This window comes from Lutjanus erythropterus, chromosome 22, assembly GCF_056507025.1.
Source record: "Lutjanus erythropterus isolate fLutEry1 chromosome 22, fLutEry1.hap2, whole genome shotgun sequence".
In the NCBI taxonomy this organism is placed as follows: domain Eukaryota; kingdom Metazoa; phylum Chordata; class Actinopteri; order Lutjaniformes; family Lutjanidae; genus Lutjanus; species Lutjanus erythropterus.
This window is the reverse complement of record NC_139338.1, coordinates 4569657-4591392: the sequence shown is the minus strand read 5'-3', so window position 1 is coordinate 4591392 and position 21736 is coordinate 4569657. Positions and strand designations below refer to the sequence as shown.

The window sequence follows — 21736 nt, the reverse complement described above, 5'->3', positions numbered from 1 at the left end:
AACAGATCTGATGAGGCAGCAAAAATGAACCATATGACAATCAGACAAGTTGTAAACAAATCACCAGGAATAGACCAGAGGTTTGCAAACTTTTTCTGCTCGAGACCCAAAAGAGAAATTTGGTGACTCCCCCTTGCACTGAAACACGAGAGGACTTAATTTGAAGCAGATACAGGAAGTGTTGAGTTTGTATTAAAAGTAAAGCTGCAATTAACGGGTATTATTTTCCTGATTCATTGATTAATCGTTTAGTCTAAGTCAAAGTGATGTCTTCAGAATGCTTCTTTTGTCCAACCAACAGTCCTAAACCCAAAAACTCTTCATTTACTGTCATAAATGACAAAGAAAATTAGCAAATTCTCACATTTAGGAAGCTGGAATCAGCAAATGTTTAACATTTTGACATTTTTTAAACCATAAATCAATTACCAAAATATTCAGCAGCTAGTTTTCTTTTCATTGAATTGACTAATCATTGCAGCTCTTAATTAACACAATAACTTTAACAGGACAGACGGGAGCAGATCAAAACAAGGCTTCATACTAAAATATTGTTGTGACAGCCCACATTTCCCCTCATGCCTAGTGCTGGACTAAGTCATTTAGGTTAGTGATTTATGTCCTAAAATCGAGATATTATTTTTTGTTAATGTTTGAAACATGTCTGTTCAGAACATGGTGATGGTCATTTTTGTGCTTGTTTATAGTTTTTTAATTTTGCTTTTGTGTTTTACAATTCTTGTCCCCTGTGTTGAATGTCACTGATGGGTTTACATCACTGAGAGCTGCTTTAAGTCTCCCATTCTGTGCTACCTGCCACAATAAGACCAATGGAGAGGGAGGGAGTTAGAAATAAAGGCCTGTCTCTAATACAAGCCTGCTTCAAATAAAAGCCTGTTACCTTCTGCAGTTGGGGTAAATAAAGGCCCTGGTTACTATTTGAGGAAAATACAGTGTGCATTTTACTCTGCCAGTTGGTGACCCAATAAAATTGGGTTAATGTGACAACCATAATATTGCGAAACACCAACATATTTTTGAAGAGAAAGTAATCATAATTGTACCATATGAAATGCTAAATGATGTTGCCATGTTCTCAGATCTTAGCAGTTACTTTGGTGAGTTTAATGCTATCATAACATAATATAAAAAAGAGTAAAATGAAAATAGGACCCAAGTTGATGGAATTGTCCTTTACGTTTTCTGTGCATTGACTCTATAATTAAATGGACTGCAGTAAAACTGAGGAGAAGAGTTGTCTGAATGGATTCTGTCTCCCCCACAGCTCAGGCCATTGAGCAGCGGCTGATGAAGATCGACCACACCGCCATCCATCCACACCTGCTGGACATGAAGATTGGTCAGGGCAAATATGAGCAAGGGTTTTTCCCCAAACTGCAGGCCGATGTGCTCAACACAGGACCAACCAATAACAAGTGAGTCAACCTCCACCCTCCACTGAGGTCCATCAAACAGATGGGTCATGGAGAAACCTGTGATTTGATGACCTCTTCTGTTTGACTGATAGGAAAACACTTCTGTGAATAATATTAGAATCTCACACTTTTTGAAATTAAGGTGCTAACTAGAACCATAAAGGGTTCTGCAACTTGTCTCCATTGGAGAATATTTGGGTTTGGGTTAGAAGTTTTGATGAAGGTTCCACTTTGAACCGTTTGAGAGAGTTGTACCCAGAAGCCAGCATATTTGGGTTATAACTAGAACTATCTGTAAACTGTTTCACCCTGAACCCCCTTAGAGGTTTTACAGGTTCTATGGTATACCTGTTGCACCCAGAACCCTCTTGGGGGGTTCTATCCAGAACCTTTCCACTTTGTAAAGGTGATAACAAAAATCCACCCAAGGAATTCTACTGAGAACCATTTTATATTCCTAGGGTTTCATCTAAAACCCAACTAGTGTTACTAGGGTTATTCAGAAGCAGTTGGTTCTGTGTAGACTCTCAGCCCTTGAGGAAGAACCCTTTTAGAACCCTTATTTCTAAGTGTAGTCTAATTCCATGTTGTTTGACCTGCAGGTGGTCTCACAGGACAGCGACAGCTCAAAGAAGGAAAGACCGTCACAGACAACAGTCAGAGCATCTGAACCTGGACAATGACCTGAAAGAGGTAGACAAACTTTCTTATAACAAACAGATAATCTGTCTCCCCTCTTCTGTTCTCTAACATCATGTAGAGTACGAGCACATCTTTGTTTTGTCTCAGTGTCTCATGGTGTCATATTTTTGTTTTTGTTGTGTAACTGCTTTCTGTTTGAGCTTTCTTTGTTTCTGTTTCATCCTTTTTTAAACCTCATGTGCATGCTGCCTTCTGTTTTCTTTTCCATTCTTCTCTTTTGTTCCTGTCCTCTCCTGTCTGCCTGCTCATGTGTCCTGTGCCGGTTGGTCGGGGGTTGGGTTGTACCCCTCGTCCTCCTCCTCCTCAGCAGGTGGAGGGCTGTCTGGTCCTGCAGAACTCCATGGCGTTTTGGGAGTGGGACAATGCGTCCCCTCCGCCTATCAAACCGCCTAAAAAATCTGCCTCTGCGTCCTGTCTGGTACGTGGAGGAGCTGCCTGTGTTGTGGACCCCCACCTCCACCTCCACCCCACACCGTACACCCTTACCCAGGGTTCCCACCTGTTCATAGGGTTCATCTGTTTTACTGAAACATTCTGTCCAGAGATTTAACACGCAATTCAGCTCTTCTTTTCCTACTCGCTATTTTCAGTTGTGGAATGTGGAATTCAAAGGGACAGTTCACTCCAGAATAAAAAATACATATTTTTCCTCCAACCTGTAGTGCCATTTATCCATCTAGATAGTTTTGGTGTGAGCTGTAGAGTTTTGCCAATATCGGCCATAGAGATTTCTGCCTTCTCCCCAGTGGGACTAAGCAATCCTTATTAAACTCACTGAAGACATGCAGCCCCATGGCCTGAATGCACACACAGATGCTACGCTCAAATCCGATGAAAAGGATACAAATGGTGAAACTTTGAGTGTATTATTACTGAAAACTGTGCAGACTTTGTAATGATGATTTTTTTTGGCTGCTTCCTTCTATTGAGCACAAATGATCTTGAACCTGCCAACTGCTTATATGTTATGCTTATATGTTTGTTTCCGTGAACAAACAGCTGAAAAAGTATAAAGTATGATCATTTAATTGTGGTTCATAAATACTATCCTAACTTTCGAGGTGATAAAACACTCACAACACCGAGAAAAATGCAGCAGGCTTAATCAGGACACACTTTTAGTCACTAGAAGTTCAAACATTTTGGGGAAACGGAACATACATGCCATATCTTCTTTATAGATCAGTTTATACTCAAATACACCGCAAACAAGTCAGATGAGTTTTTCATTGGCATGTGAATGTGTCTCATGGTTGTAAATGCAACCTGAAACGTTTATTAAGACTTCAAGTATATTTTTTTCAATATGCATGAAGACCTGAGGTTGATGCCTAGGAAGAAGACTTACTGAACTTCTTCTTTAGTGTTCATTATGGGCAAACTGTACATTTACTGCCACTAGACAAAGTCACTTCTAAACTTAAATCCCTCACATGCAGTCATGCGTCATGTTGATGCGAAAATAGATTAGGAATATTCACAGCACAGAAAGTTTGGCTCCTTGTTTGTTGGTGACACTTTGAAAAGCACGTTCAAAACTATATGTTACAATATAATAAGTATATGATACGAAGATGTTTCATTGTGGTGTGAACGCTGTCGTCATACAAACATGATGGTGACTTGCCATTTGCGGTCTACAGAGGGGATGACTCTTCTTGAAAGCACAGCATACATTTACTTCCCCTCCACAGGTAAACCTTTGCCTAAGCTTTCACTGTTATAACCCGCTAAGCATTAGAAACCAGAAGAAGAGCAGAGAGAAAGTTTGTATTTCAGGGAAGCACTATGTGGAGACGCTGTTGAGCTTCAGTTGTGGCTTCAGTGGGAACCCTGCTCACCTCCCAGCACACACACCCCTTTTGGCTTTCACTCCTATCCTATGTCGCATCTTTTCCTGTTAACTCACAGTTCATTCTTTGAAGTGTTGGATTTTCACAGTTTCTCACTTAAAAAAAATCATGAGCTCATGCCGTGATAACAATAATGCTCTTAAACTGTGACCTGTTTATTATGATGGCAGTGAACACACATGTACTTCTTAAATTATATGATAAGTTTTGTTCCTAAATAAGATGATCATCATGAATGAAGAAATATTATTAAAAAAGTTTTCTGAGAGTCCCTGTCAGTTAGATCATGCTGACCAGTTTGACCTATTTCTAATGTCAGCAGGGTAGTGAGACACAGCTGTCTGAAGTCAGATAATCTATCTGTGTCAGATGGAAGCGAGCATCTTGCTCTGAGGTTTAATGTCTCAACCTTTAGCCTGTGTGCATTAAGAAATAAACGACAGATAAAGAACCTGTCTTCATCACTGTGTTGTTCAGGCCTGACCAGAGTGCATGTTCTCCAGAGTTCACTAACTGCTTGTTTTTGGTCTGCAGAAGTACATGCAGGAGGCACGCAGCCTGGGAAAGAACCTCAGACAGCCCAAACTGTCAGATCTGTCTCCCGCCGTCATCGCCCAGACTAACTGGAAGTTTGTGGAGGGGCTGCTGAAGGAATGTCGCATGAAGGTGAAACACATAACCACAAAATGTCCCTGCGCTTAGACAGGAGCTGTGATACATTAGTACAGTCATTCACTGACCTCCTGACACCTTTCCTCAGTCACACACATAACTTACAGCTCTGAGGGGGATCATCTCTCAGAGTGATGCAGGCAGGGAGAGACACGTCATATCTCATGTTTCTTCCACATTAGATATGTCTTTCTTCCAAGTTTGGGAACATCAGATGTAGAATTACTATTATTATTCAGGCGATATCAGGATATCAGACATGGACCACTCCTATATGAAGCAACATCTTTGTTAATGGAATCGATGAAACTTAAAGGAAGTGTGGTCATTTGTGTGTGATTTAGAGAAGGCAGATGGTATTAGCACCCACGTGTCTAGAGCCAACAATGCTATTTGCACCTGCTGTGGAATAGCTAATGTGGCCATTTACACCTGCATGACAGGTACAAACCAAGATCTTTTCCTTACCCTAAGCCAAGCAGGGTAATGAGTCACAAAACCTAACCAAAACCTAACCCAGTAGGTTGGTGTCTAGACCTGACCAAGGAATTTTGGTGCTTACACCTATTAAAGTAGTTCTTGTGCCTAAACCTGGCCAATCAGTCTCAGTGCCTAAACCTGACCAAGTAGCTTTGGTGCCTAAACCTATCCAAGAAGGTTTGGTGTCTAAACCAGACCAATCATTTTTGGTCTCTAGACCTAACCAGTAGCTTTGGTGACTAAACCTAAACAGGTACCTTTGGGGCCCAATCCAAACCAAGTAGTTTTGGTACCTCAACCGTAATCAAGTGATTTTGGTGCCTAAAACTATCCATGTAGTGTTGGTACCTAACCCTAAACCAAGCAGTTTTGGTGCCTAAACCTAATGAACTGCTTTTTGTGCCCCAACCTAACCAACCAGCACCTAAACCTAAACAAGTAAGTTTGGTGCCCAAACCTAAAAAAGTGGCTTTGGTGCCAGATCTAACCAGGTGGGTTTGGTACCTAAACTTCACTAGGTGGCTATAGGTGTTTTGCAACTTTTCTAAACCTTGTGCAAATAAACACCCAGTTTTAGGAATTAGTGCATTAAATAAAAGTATGATACCAGTTGACTCAACTATTGTTTTGTTTGTTTATAGTTTACATTGAATTTTAAAGTACCACTTTTAAGTTTTTTCTGAATTTTTTAGTTATTTATTTAGCTTCCTCTCAGTTCCGTAGCATTTTATTATTTCATTAATCCAGCAACCTATTTTCTGGATTGTTTATTAATTATTTATCATTATTTCATTAAGTGAGTTTGAAACAGAATAATCAATAATAATCCTCTATGTTTCTTAGACATTTTTAGTTTGAACAATGGAACTTGTTGTGTGCATCAGAGCACACTTTCTTCAACAATAATAATATAGACATAATAATATTATTCCAAAATGATAGTGTGCAGTCTGTCAACAGGCCGTCATTGTAAATCATATACGTATATAGTTATCGCAATGTTATGTGTGTGTTCAGACCAAGCGTATGCTGGTGGAGAAGATGGGTCGGGAGGCGGTGGAGCTGGGCCACGGTGAGGCCAACATCACTGGACTGGAGGAGAACACTCTGATCGCCAGCCTGTGTGACCTGCTGGAGAGGATCTGGAGCCACGGGCTGCAGGTCAAACAGGTCGGTGCACACACACACACACACACACACACACACACACACACACACACACACACACACACAGAGGAACATTTAAACATACAGTTAAACATTATTGAAATTTCAATGTCACAAATTGGTGCCAGTTTCGTCATCAAATTTATAATAAAGCAGATCTCATGGCACACGCTCACTCAGGCTGTCAGTATAAACACTCTGTGGTTAATCAGGTATTTATGACCATATTGGATATTGAGGCTAAGAGGTTATTGCCTCATAAATCCTGCGTGCGTGCGTGCGTGCATGCGTGTGTGCGTGCGTGCGTGTGTTTATAATCTCCCTTCATCAGTGAGCTGTCTTTATGTGTGTGCATTGTGGTTTTGCTTCTCTGACACACACTTCTCTGACTGTACAGGGGAAGTCGGCGCTGTGGTCCCACCTGCTGCACTACCAGGCCCGAGAGGAGAAGATGGAGCAGCAGCAGGCAGAGTCACCAGGTAACACACACACACAGTCTGTGCTGCATTGTAACACACATTCAAAGTGTAACAAACTCATCATATCCTGTGTTGCTCCTCAACAGTGTCACATGTTCCTGAGAGGAGGAAGTCTGACACTTCTATAGCGATGCCATCTCTCCGTATGTCTCTCATACAGGATATGAGGTGCGTGCTGCTGTTTTCTCATGATGGCAAGAGATTACATGCAGTGTTGCAATTATTTCCTACTTGCAGTAACCAGATTACAGAAACGTCCCTGTGAATGCATAAACTGCTTTCTGAAACTTGAGTTTAGGATTAGAGAGCCAAGTTTTCTGCCTAAAGCTGCACCTTTATTGGTGACTGTCTCAGTTTCCAATTGTTGCCATATTTTTCATGCAAAAAAGCCAAACATTCTCTCTTTCTCAAATGTAAGGATTTGCTCCTGTTCTTTTTCAGTGACAGTAAACTGAGTCTCTTTGGGTTTTGACTGTTGGTCAGACAAAACAAGACATTTGAACATTTCAGCTTGCTCGATGGGAAACTGTGATTGACACTTTTTTACTGTTGTTTTGATATTTTATAAACTAAATATTGTATATATTGAGACAATAATTGGCAGACTAATTTGCAATGTAAATGATTGTTTATTAGCAACCTTATTACTATTCCATCTCTAATACACTACCAGTATTGCTGAATACATCCTAACGTATACCATGGATGTACCTGAATACAGTGTTCCAAGATGGCACCACACTCACACTTGCTTACTGGATGCATAAGCTGAAAAGGTTATTTTGTTTGTTTTCGGTCATGTTCAGTACATACAGTGCTGTGTGAAGAAACACAATACATGTGTCTATGTAATACAATATTATCATGATAAATGATGATGCAATATTATCGCCATAATTAATTCACAATGCAGTATCATGATTTTTAAGCCACGATACGATATTATCATAATACCCAAGTGACAAATACGATATCATGTCATCATGCCAAACTACCTGTTTGTCTGAGCTTTCATCCATCTGTCTTGTGCCTCTCTGTCCCGTGTCTGCTCAGGCATATCCAGAGCATGTCTGAGATAAAGACAGATGTGGGACGAGCCAGGGCCTGGATCCGTCTGTCCCTGGAGAAGAAGGGGCTCTCTCAGCACCTCAAACAGCTGCTGTCCCGACAAGCCTTAACCAAGTGAGCACACATGTGATCAACCAAACACACACACACACACACACACACACACACATACACACACACACACACACACACACACTTGCTTTGCGCTTTTGATAGGTGAGATTGATTCCCCTGTTCTCCTCTAAGATGCAAGCTGTGCTCATTTGCATGTCTGTATACACACCCTGCCATACATATTTGTCCAGACAAAATGTGTCTGTTTGAACATCAGATGATATATTCAAACATCAGTTGATATTTGTCCTGTATTTGACCCTGATCTGACCCGTTCTGTGGTGTTCTGTGTCTGCAGGAAGCTGTACAAGCGTTATGCCTTCCTGCGCTGTGAGGAGGAGAAGGAGCAGTTCCTCTTCCATCTGCTCTCCCTCAATGCTGTCGACTACTTCTGCTTCACCAGCGTCTTCACCACCATCAGTGAGTTCTCCGTCAGCTGCACTTCTGACCTCTACTAAACCGCCACTTTTGCAAAAACAGAAAAAATGAAAGGTTTATGGGAATGCAGTTCAGTGCTTAGCTCCAGATCGTGGACACTCAACATGCACTTTTGCAAATGACAGAAAGTCAGGGGCCAATCAATAAAAAAAACATTAATAATAATCAGATGAAATGAATTAACATTAAACAGGTTATAACTCATCTGTCTTTTAAATTCATCATTTTTAAATTACCTGACTTATATTATTTATAATATGAAACAGCTGGAACCTCTGCCATCATACAGTCACTGAAATTTCTCCTACCAGGGACAGAATGAAGAGCGCATTCAGGATATTTTAGTATGAAATACACATTTGTGTATTTCATACTAAAATAGTGCATCAGAATTATCCTTGTTTTTTGTTCCCGTTCAGTTAATAGTTGTCTTTTTCTGAGCTCCCCAGCGCTCATCTTAAAGACCATCACACAAAGATCCGCCTTCTTTTACTAACAACCTAATTTATCCCATCAAACAAAAGTGGCATATCTGTCACTCCTTCCTCGGGAAAACAATGTGAATCAACTTCTTTTAAAAATTTGTGAATTAGAAAATGGTTGGAGGACACCACCCTACTAATATCAATACTTTAATGGTCACTGATCTTAACTAATGATTTGGAAGTAAAACAAACCAAGTCTGTGAACAGATGTTAGGTTCACAAAACTACATTTAGCCTATTGGCTCTGAGTTGCACTGTTTGCTGCAATGCAAAGGATTGTTCTGTTCTGTTTGTGCAATGAAGTTGATGAGTGAAATGTTATCACCAGCATTTAAAGTCCAGATAAACAACATTTTGAGATTATCTAGCTTCTGTATCACGACATGTTTCTGAGTGAAACAGGATAGCCAGGCAGTACATAACATTGGGAAGAATTTGATTTTAATGTTGAAAAGTGGGCGTGTCATAACCCAACGTACTACATTGTTGCTAGCTAGATAAATCTTACCTCTGTGCCGCTAAAAGTTGAAGATTAATTGATGATGATGTCATGATATTGGTTGAAAGGGGTTTCTTCAAGACTACATAAACACGTGATGTTTTGTTTTACAGGAAGAAAACATCATTGTATTTTGATGCAAGAATTCAAAGAAACTGATTTTTTTTATTTTTGTTTTTGGCATATATTGATTATCAGGTGCACAATATGACTGGTGACTTATATAATGTGATATCAAATGGTTAAAAAGGCTTTTTTAATTTCACCTTGACTGTAATAAAAAAACCGGATAAATCTGTGAAAACAAGATATAGCCATAAAAATATGTAAAGTAGCCTGATGGACACGACATCCCATCTGTGAAACATCTAAAACTGTTCATGTTTCTAGAAGCTCCTCTTCCCGCTCGTCTTCACTGAGTTCTTTGGTTAATGTCAGCTGCTGGATGGATGGAGCTGAATGTGGATCAATGTCTGGCTGAGCTATTAGTGTGAATAAACCATGAGGTTCATGTACAATTTAATCAAAGATTTAAAAGACTATGTATTATTCATCTCACATAAGCCTCTTGTTCAGATAAATGACTGCAGACATGCACACATGTACACTGTGTGCAGTGTGTGTAGAGTGTGTGTACAGCAGAGGTGGGAAGTAACTAAGTACAAATACTTCATTACTGGACTTACTACTGGAGTTTTCAAGTATCTATACTTGAGTATTTATTTTTCTGACAACTTTTTACTCTTATTTTTAACCAAATATCTGTACTCTCTTCTTATATTTTTACTTCAGTTTTAATGCATTTGAGGGGAATTATTGATTATCTATATATTGTACCAAGAGAATGTGAAATATCTAACAAGACAAAAGAGACATAGCAAGTCTAAAAACAACATATACAGCAATACAAAAAAGAGACAAAAAAACAATGTAAAAGACTTAAGACAAAGACAAAAATGTAACAAGGTCAGAAACAACAAAACAGGTTAAAATAGACATAACGAGAAAGAACAACGTACAGACGAAAAAACAGGACAAAAAACAACATAACAAGACAAAAAAGACATAGCAAGACAAAGAAAAATGTTAAGACCTAACAAGACAAAAAAGACGCAACAACAAACAAATATGTAAAGGGTGAGACAAGAAAGAAAACAATGTAACTTGAGTTAAAAAGTTTAATCGGTACTTGTACTTTAGTAGCTGTACTTCTACTTCAGTCAAGAATGTTTGTACTTTTGCCAGATCAGATGGTGTTCAGTGCGTGAACAGTGTGTGTATTCATTGTGTGAACAGTGTGTGTACAGGTGCTGTACTCTCTGATGTGGTCTTGTGTCTCCTCTCTGCTGCAGTGTGTTTGCCCTGAATCAGTGCTTTCGTAATGACCCACTTAGATAACCCACATTGGTTCTAATTAGCATGTTAGTGTTTGTTTTGTGTTCCGGCGCTGACGTGTGCTGGTCTTCCCCCCGCAGTGATCCCCTACAGAGTCGTCATCATCCCCATCAAGAAGCTGAGCAACGCCATGACCACCTCCAACCCCTGGGTGTGTGTGTCAGGAGAGCTGGGAGACTCGGGCATCATGCAGATCCCCAAGAACGTCCTGGAGATGACCTTTGATGTGAGTACTGTGACCTCTGACCTCTCACAGCACACAGACGCTCACTGGGATGTGTGGAGTGCAGTGCAGTGTGGGTGATGTTGGCTTTTGTGTGTCAGGCATGATGTTCAGTTACACTAACTCTGTTTACTGTGAAACCATCACAACCTGCATGTCAGCAGCACTCACATTAAATGAATTTTAAGTTCATTAAAGGGTAATTACAGTTTATTGCAAGATGGATCATCTGTTGCACATGAACACATATACATGCAAACCCACAACTACTTATTTACTGATCTACTAAATTCCTGAAATTAAAAAAAGAAAGAAAAATAAATGAATGAAAAATGAATCTTCAGCTATTTGGATAATCAGTTAATTGTTTCCATCAATTATCAAGCAGAAATATCAAACAATTTCAGCGTCTAAAAATGAGGATTTTCTGCTCTTCTCTGTTTGAATTGAATAGTCTTTGACAAAACAGAATGAACAAACCAATGAAAACATATTTATTTTTATTTCTGCCAATAAATCTAACATGTTGCACCTTTTAAAGGAGAAATCTGTAATATATTTACTGTAATGAATCATAAAATGACCATGATATGTCATAAGAGTTTAAGGAGATATGTTTAGTCAGAATACTCGCTTCTCTGACAGTAACACTACAGCTGCAGTATCCTCCTTTAATTTCAGGCTGGAATAGCTGTTACTGTTCGCCTGTTTCACATTAATGTGTTCAAATTAATGCTGAATGTTTGCTGAATGAGTTACTGTCTGTTTATGAGTCATGAGAAATCATTTATAGTCTTTTAGAAAGTATCGATGTTATAACTGTTAAATTGAGGAAAATGTTAATGGAGTTTGGCAGCAGTGAGACAGGCAGCCACTTAATTCACAGTCATAAACAGATGATGAACTTACAGTGGAGGACTCATCTTCGCTTGTGATTGTCAGTTTACAATTTAGTGTTCATCCTACACTCCTGTAGCACTCCTTCCATTTAATGCAACATGTGATTGGCACTCTGGTACTCTATTAGTTACTGGTACTAGTGTTGGTACTGGCATCATATTTTTTTAAATGATACCCAGCCTTATTACCCACACAGCTCTTGAGCCTGAAGGCAACAAATCAGTCATGCTCCCTCTTGTGGTGTATTTGTACCATAGTAAAGTTACCCCAGTTGTCCTTTTTAGACATTATGGATTGTTATAATGGATTATCCTCTGAGCCTGAAAACTGAAACAGATGATGACATTTAGTAGAAGATACTAAAGCCCCATTCAGACAGGATTAACATCAGAGGGGAAGGGTCAGGGATGAAAATCCACTGTGCAAACATCACCAATCAGTGCAGGTAATGTTAAAATCTCCACCTCCCCATCGAGACATAAATCCAGTCTGCATGTGTGTGTGGGTTCATGTCTGCATGATGGATCATATTCTTGTTTTGGTTCTGAGATCGCCACGCCGCCATTTTTACTGTCCATCCATTGTGTCTTAACAAGTGTCTCCATCTCCCTCAGTCTGCTTTCAGGCCGCACACGCACATCTCCGCCTTGTTCAAGGTTAGAGGAAGCCCCCTGCTCCCTTTTCCCATCATCCCCCTCTGTCTCTTTGAAAAGCGTCTGTTCCAGTTGTCCTGTTGCTTGTTGCCCTGTAGGCATGGTCATCCTGCAGTCAGCCTCGTTTTAGTTTGGACTCACCTCCTGCTTTTCAGAATAGAGCAGCACCTTTAATTCAGCTACAGTCACACCCTTTGATCCAAACGCTGCTCTGTATTAGATTGTGATTATTAGCACCACTTAAAACAAAGAGAATTCATTTAAAGATGAATGTTAATTGGAGCTAAATGTCCATCCTTTAAAAACATTGACGATTCAATTCCACTAATTCTCATTTCCGTGTAGTTCATGAGTTAATCGAGGGAAATGAAATGAAGAAAAATGTAGAGAACTGCAGCAAAAATCTTAAGAACTTAATTATATCTAACTAACTGAAAAATCTATTAACTTTATCTTAATTAAAGACAGTCAAATATAATCATTCTGGCGCTAATGTTGATGACAGACTGCTTGTAATTTTGCTGTAGATCAGGTGTTTGTACGCTAATAAAGTCAATAAAGTAGGATTTGATTTTCTAGGTTGATATTAATTAAAAGTACCTTGCATGAAGTGAATTTTCTCTCCACTGTGTCTCTGTGTTCAGTGTCAGAACCTGGGGAAGCTGACCACGGTGCAGCTGGGTCATGATAACGCTGGACTCCTGGCTAAATGGCTGGTGGACTGTGTCATGGTGCGCAATGAGATCACAGGACACACCTACAGGTGAGCTGCAATATATTTATTATTTATTCCTTCATTGGCTGTCATCAGGTCAGTATTACAATTTGTAAGCATGTTAGCTTTGCACATAAGAACCCTGGATCCTCATCCAACATTTTCTGAATAATTAAAGTCAAGTAATGTGGCTTTTTTCTGAGAACTTAAAGAGGTAAAAGAGATGGTGAGGACATGAGGGGAAAATAAACAGATGGAGCGCATCAACCAGTCAGACAGAACCAGGTCATCACCCTGTCGTCTCCGTCTCCTCCAGGTTTCCGTGTGGTCGGTGGCTCGGTAAGGGCGTGGATGACGGCAGCCTGGAGAGGGTCCTGATCGGCGAGCTGGTGGTGCCGAGCGGAGAGGAGGATCCTGTGAGAGGCTGCCGCACTCCCCCGCTGCAGCGCTCGCCATCCCAGATCAGACGCATCAGCATCACATCTCTGTCTGGACGAGGATGCAGTCAGTATTTGCCGGGGACGGGTCACATCAGTCCTGACAGCTGTCAACACACAGCTGTAGAGACGCTGTTACTTTAAATATAATGTTTAAGTACAGAGAGGAGATAATGGGACTACAGCCAGGATTTTTACCTCTTATCACCTGTTACATGATATTTTCTGCAGTCTTTTAACAGAACAGCTAGAGCATTTCTAACTGTCTCAGAATTTTGTCTCTATTTCCTCATATAACTAGACCAAGAAATGTCCTGGGAAATTATTAGTAAATTACTCAGACTTGCACAACAAAACATTTCCATTTTGTTTTCCAAATAAAATTCATTTCAATATGGAGTCGAGATCAATTATAGACTTTACCTTTTAAAAGGCTGCTTTAATGTTGTTGATTAAATTAGCATTTAAATATTATATTAATAAGATTAATGTAAAATCATCCTCATAAAAAAGATCATTTAATTTTTGCCAAATAATAGTTTTATTTACTGATTTTTTTTTCTTTAAATGCTGAGTAAATGGATGTATTTAGAGATGGACTGGCAAAAACTATTTTTAAAAGGCTTTTAAACTTTTATGTTGCATTTTTTGTGTTCCATTTTTCTATTTTTGTGCTTGTCACAATTCATTTGACTCCTGCTTTAACATTTGCAGTTTAATGATCACTTGTAAGACAGCTTTCTTTCATTTAAAGATGTGTAAGGAAGTGAATTGTTTAATAAAAAATATAAATATATAATTGTCATTATAATTATTATATAAAATACAGCATGCTAAATTATTAATTATTAATTCCTCATTTAGATACAGAATAAGGAAACTAAACTAACTAAACTTTATTACTTTGTTTAATTTTATGTTGAATGTAAATTTTAGGAATCAGTTTATAAGATAAGAGATAAGATATTCCTTTATTAGTCTTGCAATGGGGACGTGTTCAGTGTTAAAATAACAAAGTGGGTAGCAAGAAACATCAATAAAAATATAAAATAAAATATATAGAATAAAAGTAATATTATATTAAAAAATAGGCAAAAGGAAATATTAAAATATATGAACAATTTGAACAAGAGGAAATATAAAAATAGGAACAATATAAACAAGCGCTTTTTGAAATATATTAGTTTATATATTGATAATAACACTGATGGTCAAGTATTACTATATTATTGGCCTAAAAGTGGTCAAAATGACATCTGCTGAGCCTACAAATACTGGAATTTAACAGTAAAATACTCACAATGTGTAAGTTCTTAATTATAGAATGTTAACTCAGCTCAGGTCCTAAAAAAACATAAATTCCCAGAAATAATACCAAGGATGTGACTTCAGTGTTGTTATTGTTAACAGTATAATACAGTGATGCTCATGATGTTGGGTTGTTAGTGACTCTTCTTCTCTGTGCTTATTTATTGATGCAGCGTTTTTTTTTCTTGATTCCAGAACCAACTTCAGCCCAGATTCAGGAGGCCATCGGGGAGGCTGTGAACAACATCGTCAAACACTTTCACAAGCCGGAGAAAGAGGTGAGCGACTCTTCTCATTCTGTTCTCAGTGGAGTCTGAATTATTCCTCTGTTCCATAATGAATGCACTCATTTTCTATTCGCTTTGTCACTGCTGTACTTTCTCTGAACCTTCACATCACTAAACTGTGTAGATAAAAGTCTCTCTGTCTCTATCCACTCGTCATTATATTCAGTCAGTAAAATGGTGTTTTAAGGCGTCCTGCTGCCACGGCAAAGATAAATCAGTTCAGGCCACTGGTACCCAGCTCACTTTAAGTGCCCTCTGTCAGAGGAGTGATGGAGAGAGAATAAAGAGCTCAGCTTGACTCAACCACTTGCTCTTTTTTGGTTTTTCCATTTGTCAGAGGATGAGGATAATACCTGGTACGCACACAACACTGAACAGTCCCTCCAGGAAGTTGCAGTATTATGATTGCAACCATTCACAGCTGATCTCAGTGAATTCTGTGCCACATTGCAATTTTATCCAAACTGTGCAACTTTTCTGCAAAATCTACCTAAGTTCCTACCTAAGTCCTACCTATCTAAGTTCCACCAATCATAGCAATCCCCCATCTTACATGTACGTCTCAATGAACAGACTCCATGTTTTGTTTTAACGATTCCTACTTTTTGCATTTATATTTTTTTGATTTTGTCACAGGTGCTGAAAAGAGACACATTTCTCATTGTTATTGACATTTATCAACGCTATGTACACTTTTATTTTATGATTATGTGCTGTTTTGGTTGTGTTTGAGCTCCAAAAAGTATTTGCCCAGCTTTCTTATGTATACACCCAATCTCCCGAACATCTGGATGTCTTTTTGAACGCCACTCTTCCCGTCTCAGCAGCCTGGAGGTGCTTCCTCAGTCTTCCATCCTCTGAGAAGAATCTGTCTTCTTATCATAAATACTAGTTTGAACAAACTTCAGTTGTTTTTGTCTCTCCCTATTTATTTCCACTTCAAGTTTTCTGTTTGCACTCAGGGGTTTTTATGCTCAAATTGAAAATGTTCATAAAAACATGTGGATGGAAACCCGTCTACCGTTAGGGACCTGCTAGAACTCAGTTGTCTTTCCTTACTGTGCTGCCTTGTGTCCTCTGTGTGCATCACGTGTTGCTGTTTTGTCTCATGGCTGTCTCCGTGCAGAGAGGCAGCCTGACCGTCCTGCTGTGTGGAGAGAACAGCTTGGTGGCAGCTCTGGAACAGTTCTTCCATCACGGCTTCAAGTCTGCTCGACTCTTCCAGAAGACTGTGTTTGTGTGGGACTTTGTGGGTGAGTGACTGTGAAGTGACAGCGCCATCTGCTGCTGAGAAGAACTATCACATGTATTTTTGTTACTAGGTGTTATTTTAACAGTTTTACAACTAGAACATGTCTGCTTTTCAGGAAACATACATGTAAAAAAGGGAAGGAGTTGAAGTAAGAAGAAGAAATGTGTGTCTGAGGGCAAAATGAACATTTTGTAAAGAGGTAACTGTCATGTCCTCTGTGTCCCTCTGCAGAGAAGGCTGTTGCCTACATGGAGTCAGCTGACCAGATGGGAGACCTTCAGGAGACCGCGGAGCCCCTGGGGATGACCTGTCAATCACTCTGTCACTATGTCAACGCCATCAACTCCACCCCCAGGAACATCGGCAAGGATGGCAAGTTCCAGCTGCTGGTCTGCCTGGGAGCCAGGTCAGTCTTTTGTTTGTTTTTTTTAATTCTCTAATGACTGTTGTATTTACAGCAAACAATAAGAAGCTATTTTAGGAAACTTCAGTAATAGACCGTTTTCCACAGCAGCCATTCTGACATGAAATAGCAGAGTAAACACAGGTGTTAATGTCCTGTTCTCTTCAGGTCAAACAGAGTCAGGGTCCTGCTGTTGTTCCTGTTGACTGACTGGAAAGACTCTGCTACGCTAAATGGAACAGGACCCTGATTAGTATCATTGCTAACACCTGCGTTATCCTGCTATTTCATTTCTATATGGCTGCTGTAGAAAAAGGTCTATAATCACTGATTACAATCCAGTCAGAGCTCTCAGGTCATCAGGTAGGAGATTTCAAACTGGACCTAGAATAACGCTGCTTCCAGTCCATGTTGGACGTCGAAGCATTCCAGGAGCATAACACCAAACATAAACCAAAAACAGGGCTGACCATGACAAATGATGTTTCTTTGCAAAGTGTACACACAATTCAACCTCCTTGAATATATAAACGAAACAGAAGAAGACAAACCGTGCACAAAGTAGCAGATGCTGTTATACATTTTATTTTGCAGCACATTTATAGTTGGAAACGTGTCTAATACATAACAATAATAATAACAATAATAATAACTCTATTTATATACCACCTTTAACAGAGTTTACAAAGTGCTTTGACAGTCAGAAATGTCAAAAATGATTGAAATGTACAAGAGAAGAAATAAATTACATGACACACAAAACAAATGTAATAAATGAAGGACAATTATTAACTTGCCCTCCTGATAGTGTGTACTTTTTTTTATTAAATACAGGGATATATACTTTATGTTGCCTTTAAGTTGATGGTTAAGCATTTACAATGTGTGACATCAGACAGCTGCTTCCTCATGAGGATGGGGTAGATGGATTTGCAAATAGGAACTCTGACTTTGAATGGCATCCAGTTGTGTTTTTCTATAGAAGCTCCAAGTTGGCTGGTTGTCTGAAACGCAGCACAAAATCCAGATCTGGTCATGATGCTTTTAGGTACTGATCTGGCTCTGATCTGTCACAAACCTGTTTTGTCAGGAGGATGTAAGGATGTTTTTCCTCGCCACTGTTGCCTTAATGTTTGCTCTTGGTGGGAACTATATTAGAAAAAAATAAATTCTTATCTTATTACCCTTCAGATTTATCTTGTGACCCTGTGGAGTGTCCTGAACCCTAGCTTCAGAACCATGGGGCTAGCTCCACTGAACACTATTAGCACACTGTTTCATCAGTATTAAAAAAGTAAAATAAAATATAATTTGTAGAACAATTACTTTTTGTACTTAAAGTACATTTTGATTATAATGCTTCCAAAGTTTTACTGAAGTTTTAAGTAAGATTTTAAATGAATGACTCACTTGTAATGGAATACTTACGCATCATGGTACTGGTACTTTTACTTCAGTAAAAGACCTGAGTACTTCTTCCACTAGTGCATTATACTGAGGGTCAGTATCTCCAGATATAGTCACAGAGGAAGAATCACATCTTCCTGTTTGCCCTGCAGAGACCGTCTGCTGCCCCAGTGGCTCCCCCTGCTGGTGGAGTGCCCGGTGATCCAGCGGATGTACGAGGACACGGCCCTGCTAAGAGATCGCACCACTGTCAACACTCTCATCGGAGTCCTGGAGACGCTCCACGACTTCCCCATCACACTGGAAGCCTCGCTGGTTAAAGGCATCGACCTTTAGCCACCAGGAGGAACCACCGGGCTGCCGCTCAGCCCCGCATTTTCCTCCAGAATCATCTCCTCCTACTTAAACTTAACTTAAACTTCAACTGCTCTTCCACTTGATTAGCTCTGGGACTGGACACAAGAAAGGAGGATGTGAGGGATAAGTAATAAAAACTGACAAGGTTTGATTACCAAAGCAAAAAAAGTTCCACTGCTTTTGAGGAGTCGGGGTTTTGGATCAACCAGAAACTTGGATACAGTATTATTACCCCGCCTGTAGCTCTGAAACACCCTTTTTAATTCAGTTATAAGCAGTGCTTCATCATGTCTCACTTCATTTACCACAAATCCCACATACTTAACATCACATTACAATTTCACACAACATACCACTTGTTTTCAGGATGATTTCCTACCTTCTAGGCGGCCATCAGTTTCACTTTTCTTTCTTTACACTAAAAATCTACTTGAAGCAACATGTGAGAAGTAAAAAATGTAATCCATCATAGTATTTTAGATTTTTCTCAATGTCACCAAATCCCATGAAAGGATCCAAACATTCACCCTTCCTAAGTCCCGCCCCTTTTTCCTCTGTGCTCCAATAACAGTTGTGCAAGCTTGGTACCTGGTGAAACAGTCAACTTTCTCTTTTATTGTTTCTTTGCGTAATATAGCTAACTAACTAGCTAACAATTGATATAGATTAACTAGCTAGTTAGTCAGTGTTTTGTTAACATTAGCTATCAGATGTAACAAGCTAGCTAACAAGTGTCGTAGATTAGCTAAGTAGTTAGGTAGCTTTTTTTCTACAGAGCAAATGTGTTAGTCCATTTCTCAATATTCTCAGCTCAAAGTGAATCTTTAAAGAGACAGCACACAAATATATTTGTTAAGGACTATTTCAGCAGTGGATTAATTCACTTTTTCAACGTCAAGAGTAATGTTGAACTTTCAGTATCAGTCTGAGGAAAAAGTAAATAAAAATTGATATTTTGACTTTATTTTGACTTTATTCTCGCCATTTTGCTCAACACTTCAACTTTATCGGTGACATTTCAACTTCATTCTCAACATTTCAGCTTTTTTCATGACATTTTGACTTTATTCTAGAAATGCAAAATGAGAAAAAATACTCTTCTGTATCGACGGCGAAGAGGAAAAGGATATATGAAATACTTGTAAGTAGAATCAGTTAATCGATGGTTTGGGTAATTTCATTAAATTTGAAGACAAATAAAATGTAGAAAAGCAACATTAACATGAACTGAAACTGTGGCTGCTTGAAAGGAAGGAAATCAATTTTTAAAAATTTAATGTACACTATGGTAAATTACTGACAGTAATACACACTGATATGAAGATTAATGGGGGAAAAGATCGCAAAGCCACTGTTGTGGTTCCTTAAAAATTTCGTAGCAGCAGCAGCAGCAGACATTTGCCTGTGTGTGCTAGCTGTGTAGCTTAGCCCTCTTTCAGTAGGTACAACTATATGAACTGTGATAAATTCTCTTTCCTCGCCTGCAACTGGCGGTCATATCGCCACTGTCCCCACACCCTAGTTAGCGTTAGCATTAGCGAGCATGCCTATGGGATGTGGAAAGAAGAGACGAGCTCAGGAAGAGACTGAGCAATCGATGACTGACACACTGGAACGAGGATTATGACAAAGATGGTGATGGAGTTATGTCCTGTGACTTACTGACTCTCATACAGTGCAGTGTTGTGGAGTTACCTGCTCCCTTTCTTTTAATCTGCTGGACTTCTGTCGGGCGTTTTCTCTGCTTTTAGCCTGTGGATGGACATAAAAGCTGATCTCAGTGATGTCAGGAGCTCAACCTGTGGCTGCATGGACATTCCTACCAAACTACAGGCACTGACCTGGCTATTTTAAATGCTGTGTCCGTGTGTGTGTATGTGTTGTGGAGTGTGTGGATATTTCAAGAATGTATGTGCTCTGGTGTGTGTGCGCGCGTGTTTGCCTTTCATTTATTTTTATATCTTGCAACTTAAAGTTTTCAAAGTGATCTACTGGTTTCTGTAGTGTACTGTAACACTGTGTGTGTGTGTGTGTGTGTGTTCGTGTGTGTGTGTGATTTGTTTCCAGTTTGCCAATATTGTCACTTCAAAAATAGATAAAATATTCAACACAATCATCTGAACTCAAGGTCCACTTACTAGTTTTTCAAGAACTTTCAGCTACATTGTGTTTGCTCAATTCACCCTTCCTAAGTCCCGCCCCTTTTTGCTCTGTGCTCCAATAACAGTTGTGCAAGCGTAATATAGCTAACTAACTAGCTAACAATTAATATAGATTAACTAGCTAGTTAGCCAGTGTTTTGTTAATATTAGCTATCAGATGTAACAAGCTAGCTAACAAGTGTTGTAGATTAGCTAAGTAGTTAGGTAGCTTTTTTTTCTACAGAGCAAAACACTGGTGAACTACCCAGCTAACAATTGATATAGATTAGTTTACTAGTTAACTGACATTAACTTAAGATATGACTGTATGTTGCTCTTACCGTTACCCCACCAAAATCTTTTAAACTTTTTTTTCCAGCACAGACGAGCCTTGCACATAGCATAACAGGAAAAAAGAAAGTCAACTGAGGTTCCAAAAAGGGGCGGGACTCAGGAAGGGTCAATTGTCATGCAGTTGACACAGCTGTCATCACATGACTGAAGTGGGGGACTTGGTGGTAGAAAGCTCTGACACAGGCCAGTAAGTGAACCTTGGGTTAAGATATTAAGATTATTTAGTCAAACTACCCTTCCCAAGGTCAAGAAAGAACTTTTACGCAAGCTAGCAAAATGTTCCTTCTGCTAAATTAATGTAGTAAACACTGGAATAGAAATGCTAACAGCAGTAGGAGTGAATCAGCCTCACTATTAGGTCTACTCATGGAACACACTGAGTAACTACTACCAGAAGTGTAACTATGAGCTCCTAGCTTGGAAATACAGACATTTTCAGGTCATAAATGCAGCTTCTCAACTTGGAGGTCATCAATAGGAAATGTGACATAAATAGGAGATGTGACAACCA

At 39.3% G+C, this 21736-nt stretch overlaps 1 protein-coding gene across 1 annotated transcript in view; it reads left to right on the top strand.

Annotated features, from left to right (window-relative positions):
• Nucleotides 1–19045, top strand: part of dennd5b (DENN/MADD domain containing 5B) — a 108455-nt gene extending 89410 nt beyond the window's left edge. Inside the window, exons 8-22 of the mRNA XM_084710737.1 lie at nt 1286–1436; nt 2039–2129; nt 4526–4657; nt 6161–6313; nt 6708–6789; nt 6876–6957; nt 7843–7971; nt 8270–8391; nt 10869–11014; nt 13209–13327; nt 13596–13783; nt 15220–15302; nt 16438–16564; nt 16795–16969; nt 18526–19045. Coding sequence (XP_084566863.1) covers nt 1286–1436; nt 2039–2129; nt 4526–4657; nt 6161–6313; nt 6708–6789; nt 6876–6957; nt 7843–7971; nt 8270–8391; nt 10869–11014; nt 13209–13327; nt 13596–13783; nt 15220–15302; nt 16438–16564; nt 16795–16969; nt 18526–18709 — 1964 coding nt within the window. The 3' untranslated portion in view covers nt 18710–19045. The remainder of the gene's footprint in view (nt 1–1285; nt 1437–2038; nt 2130–4525; nt 4658–6160; nt 6314–6707; nt 6790–6875; nt 6958–7842; nt 7972–8269; nt 8392–10868; nt 11015–13208; nt 13328–13595; nt 13784–15219; nt 15303–16437; nt 16565–16794; nt 16970–18525) is intronic.
• The last annotated feature ends 2691 nt before the right edge of the window (nt 19046–21736 follow it).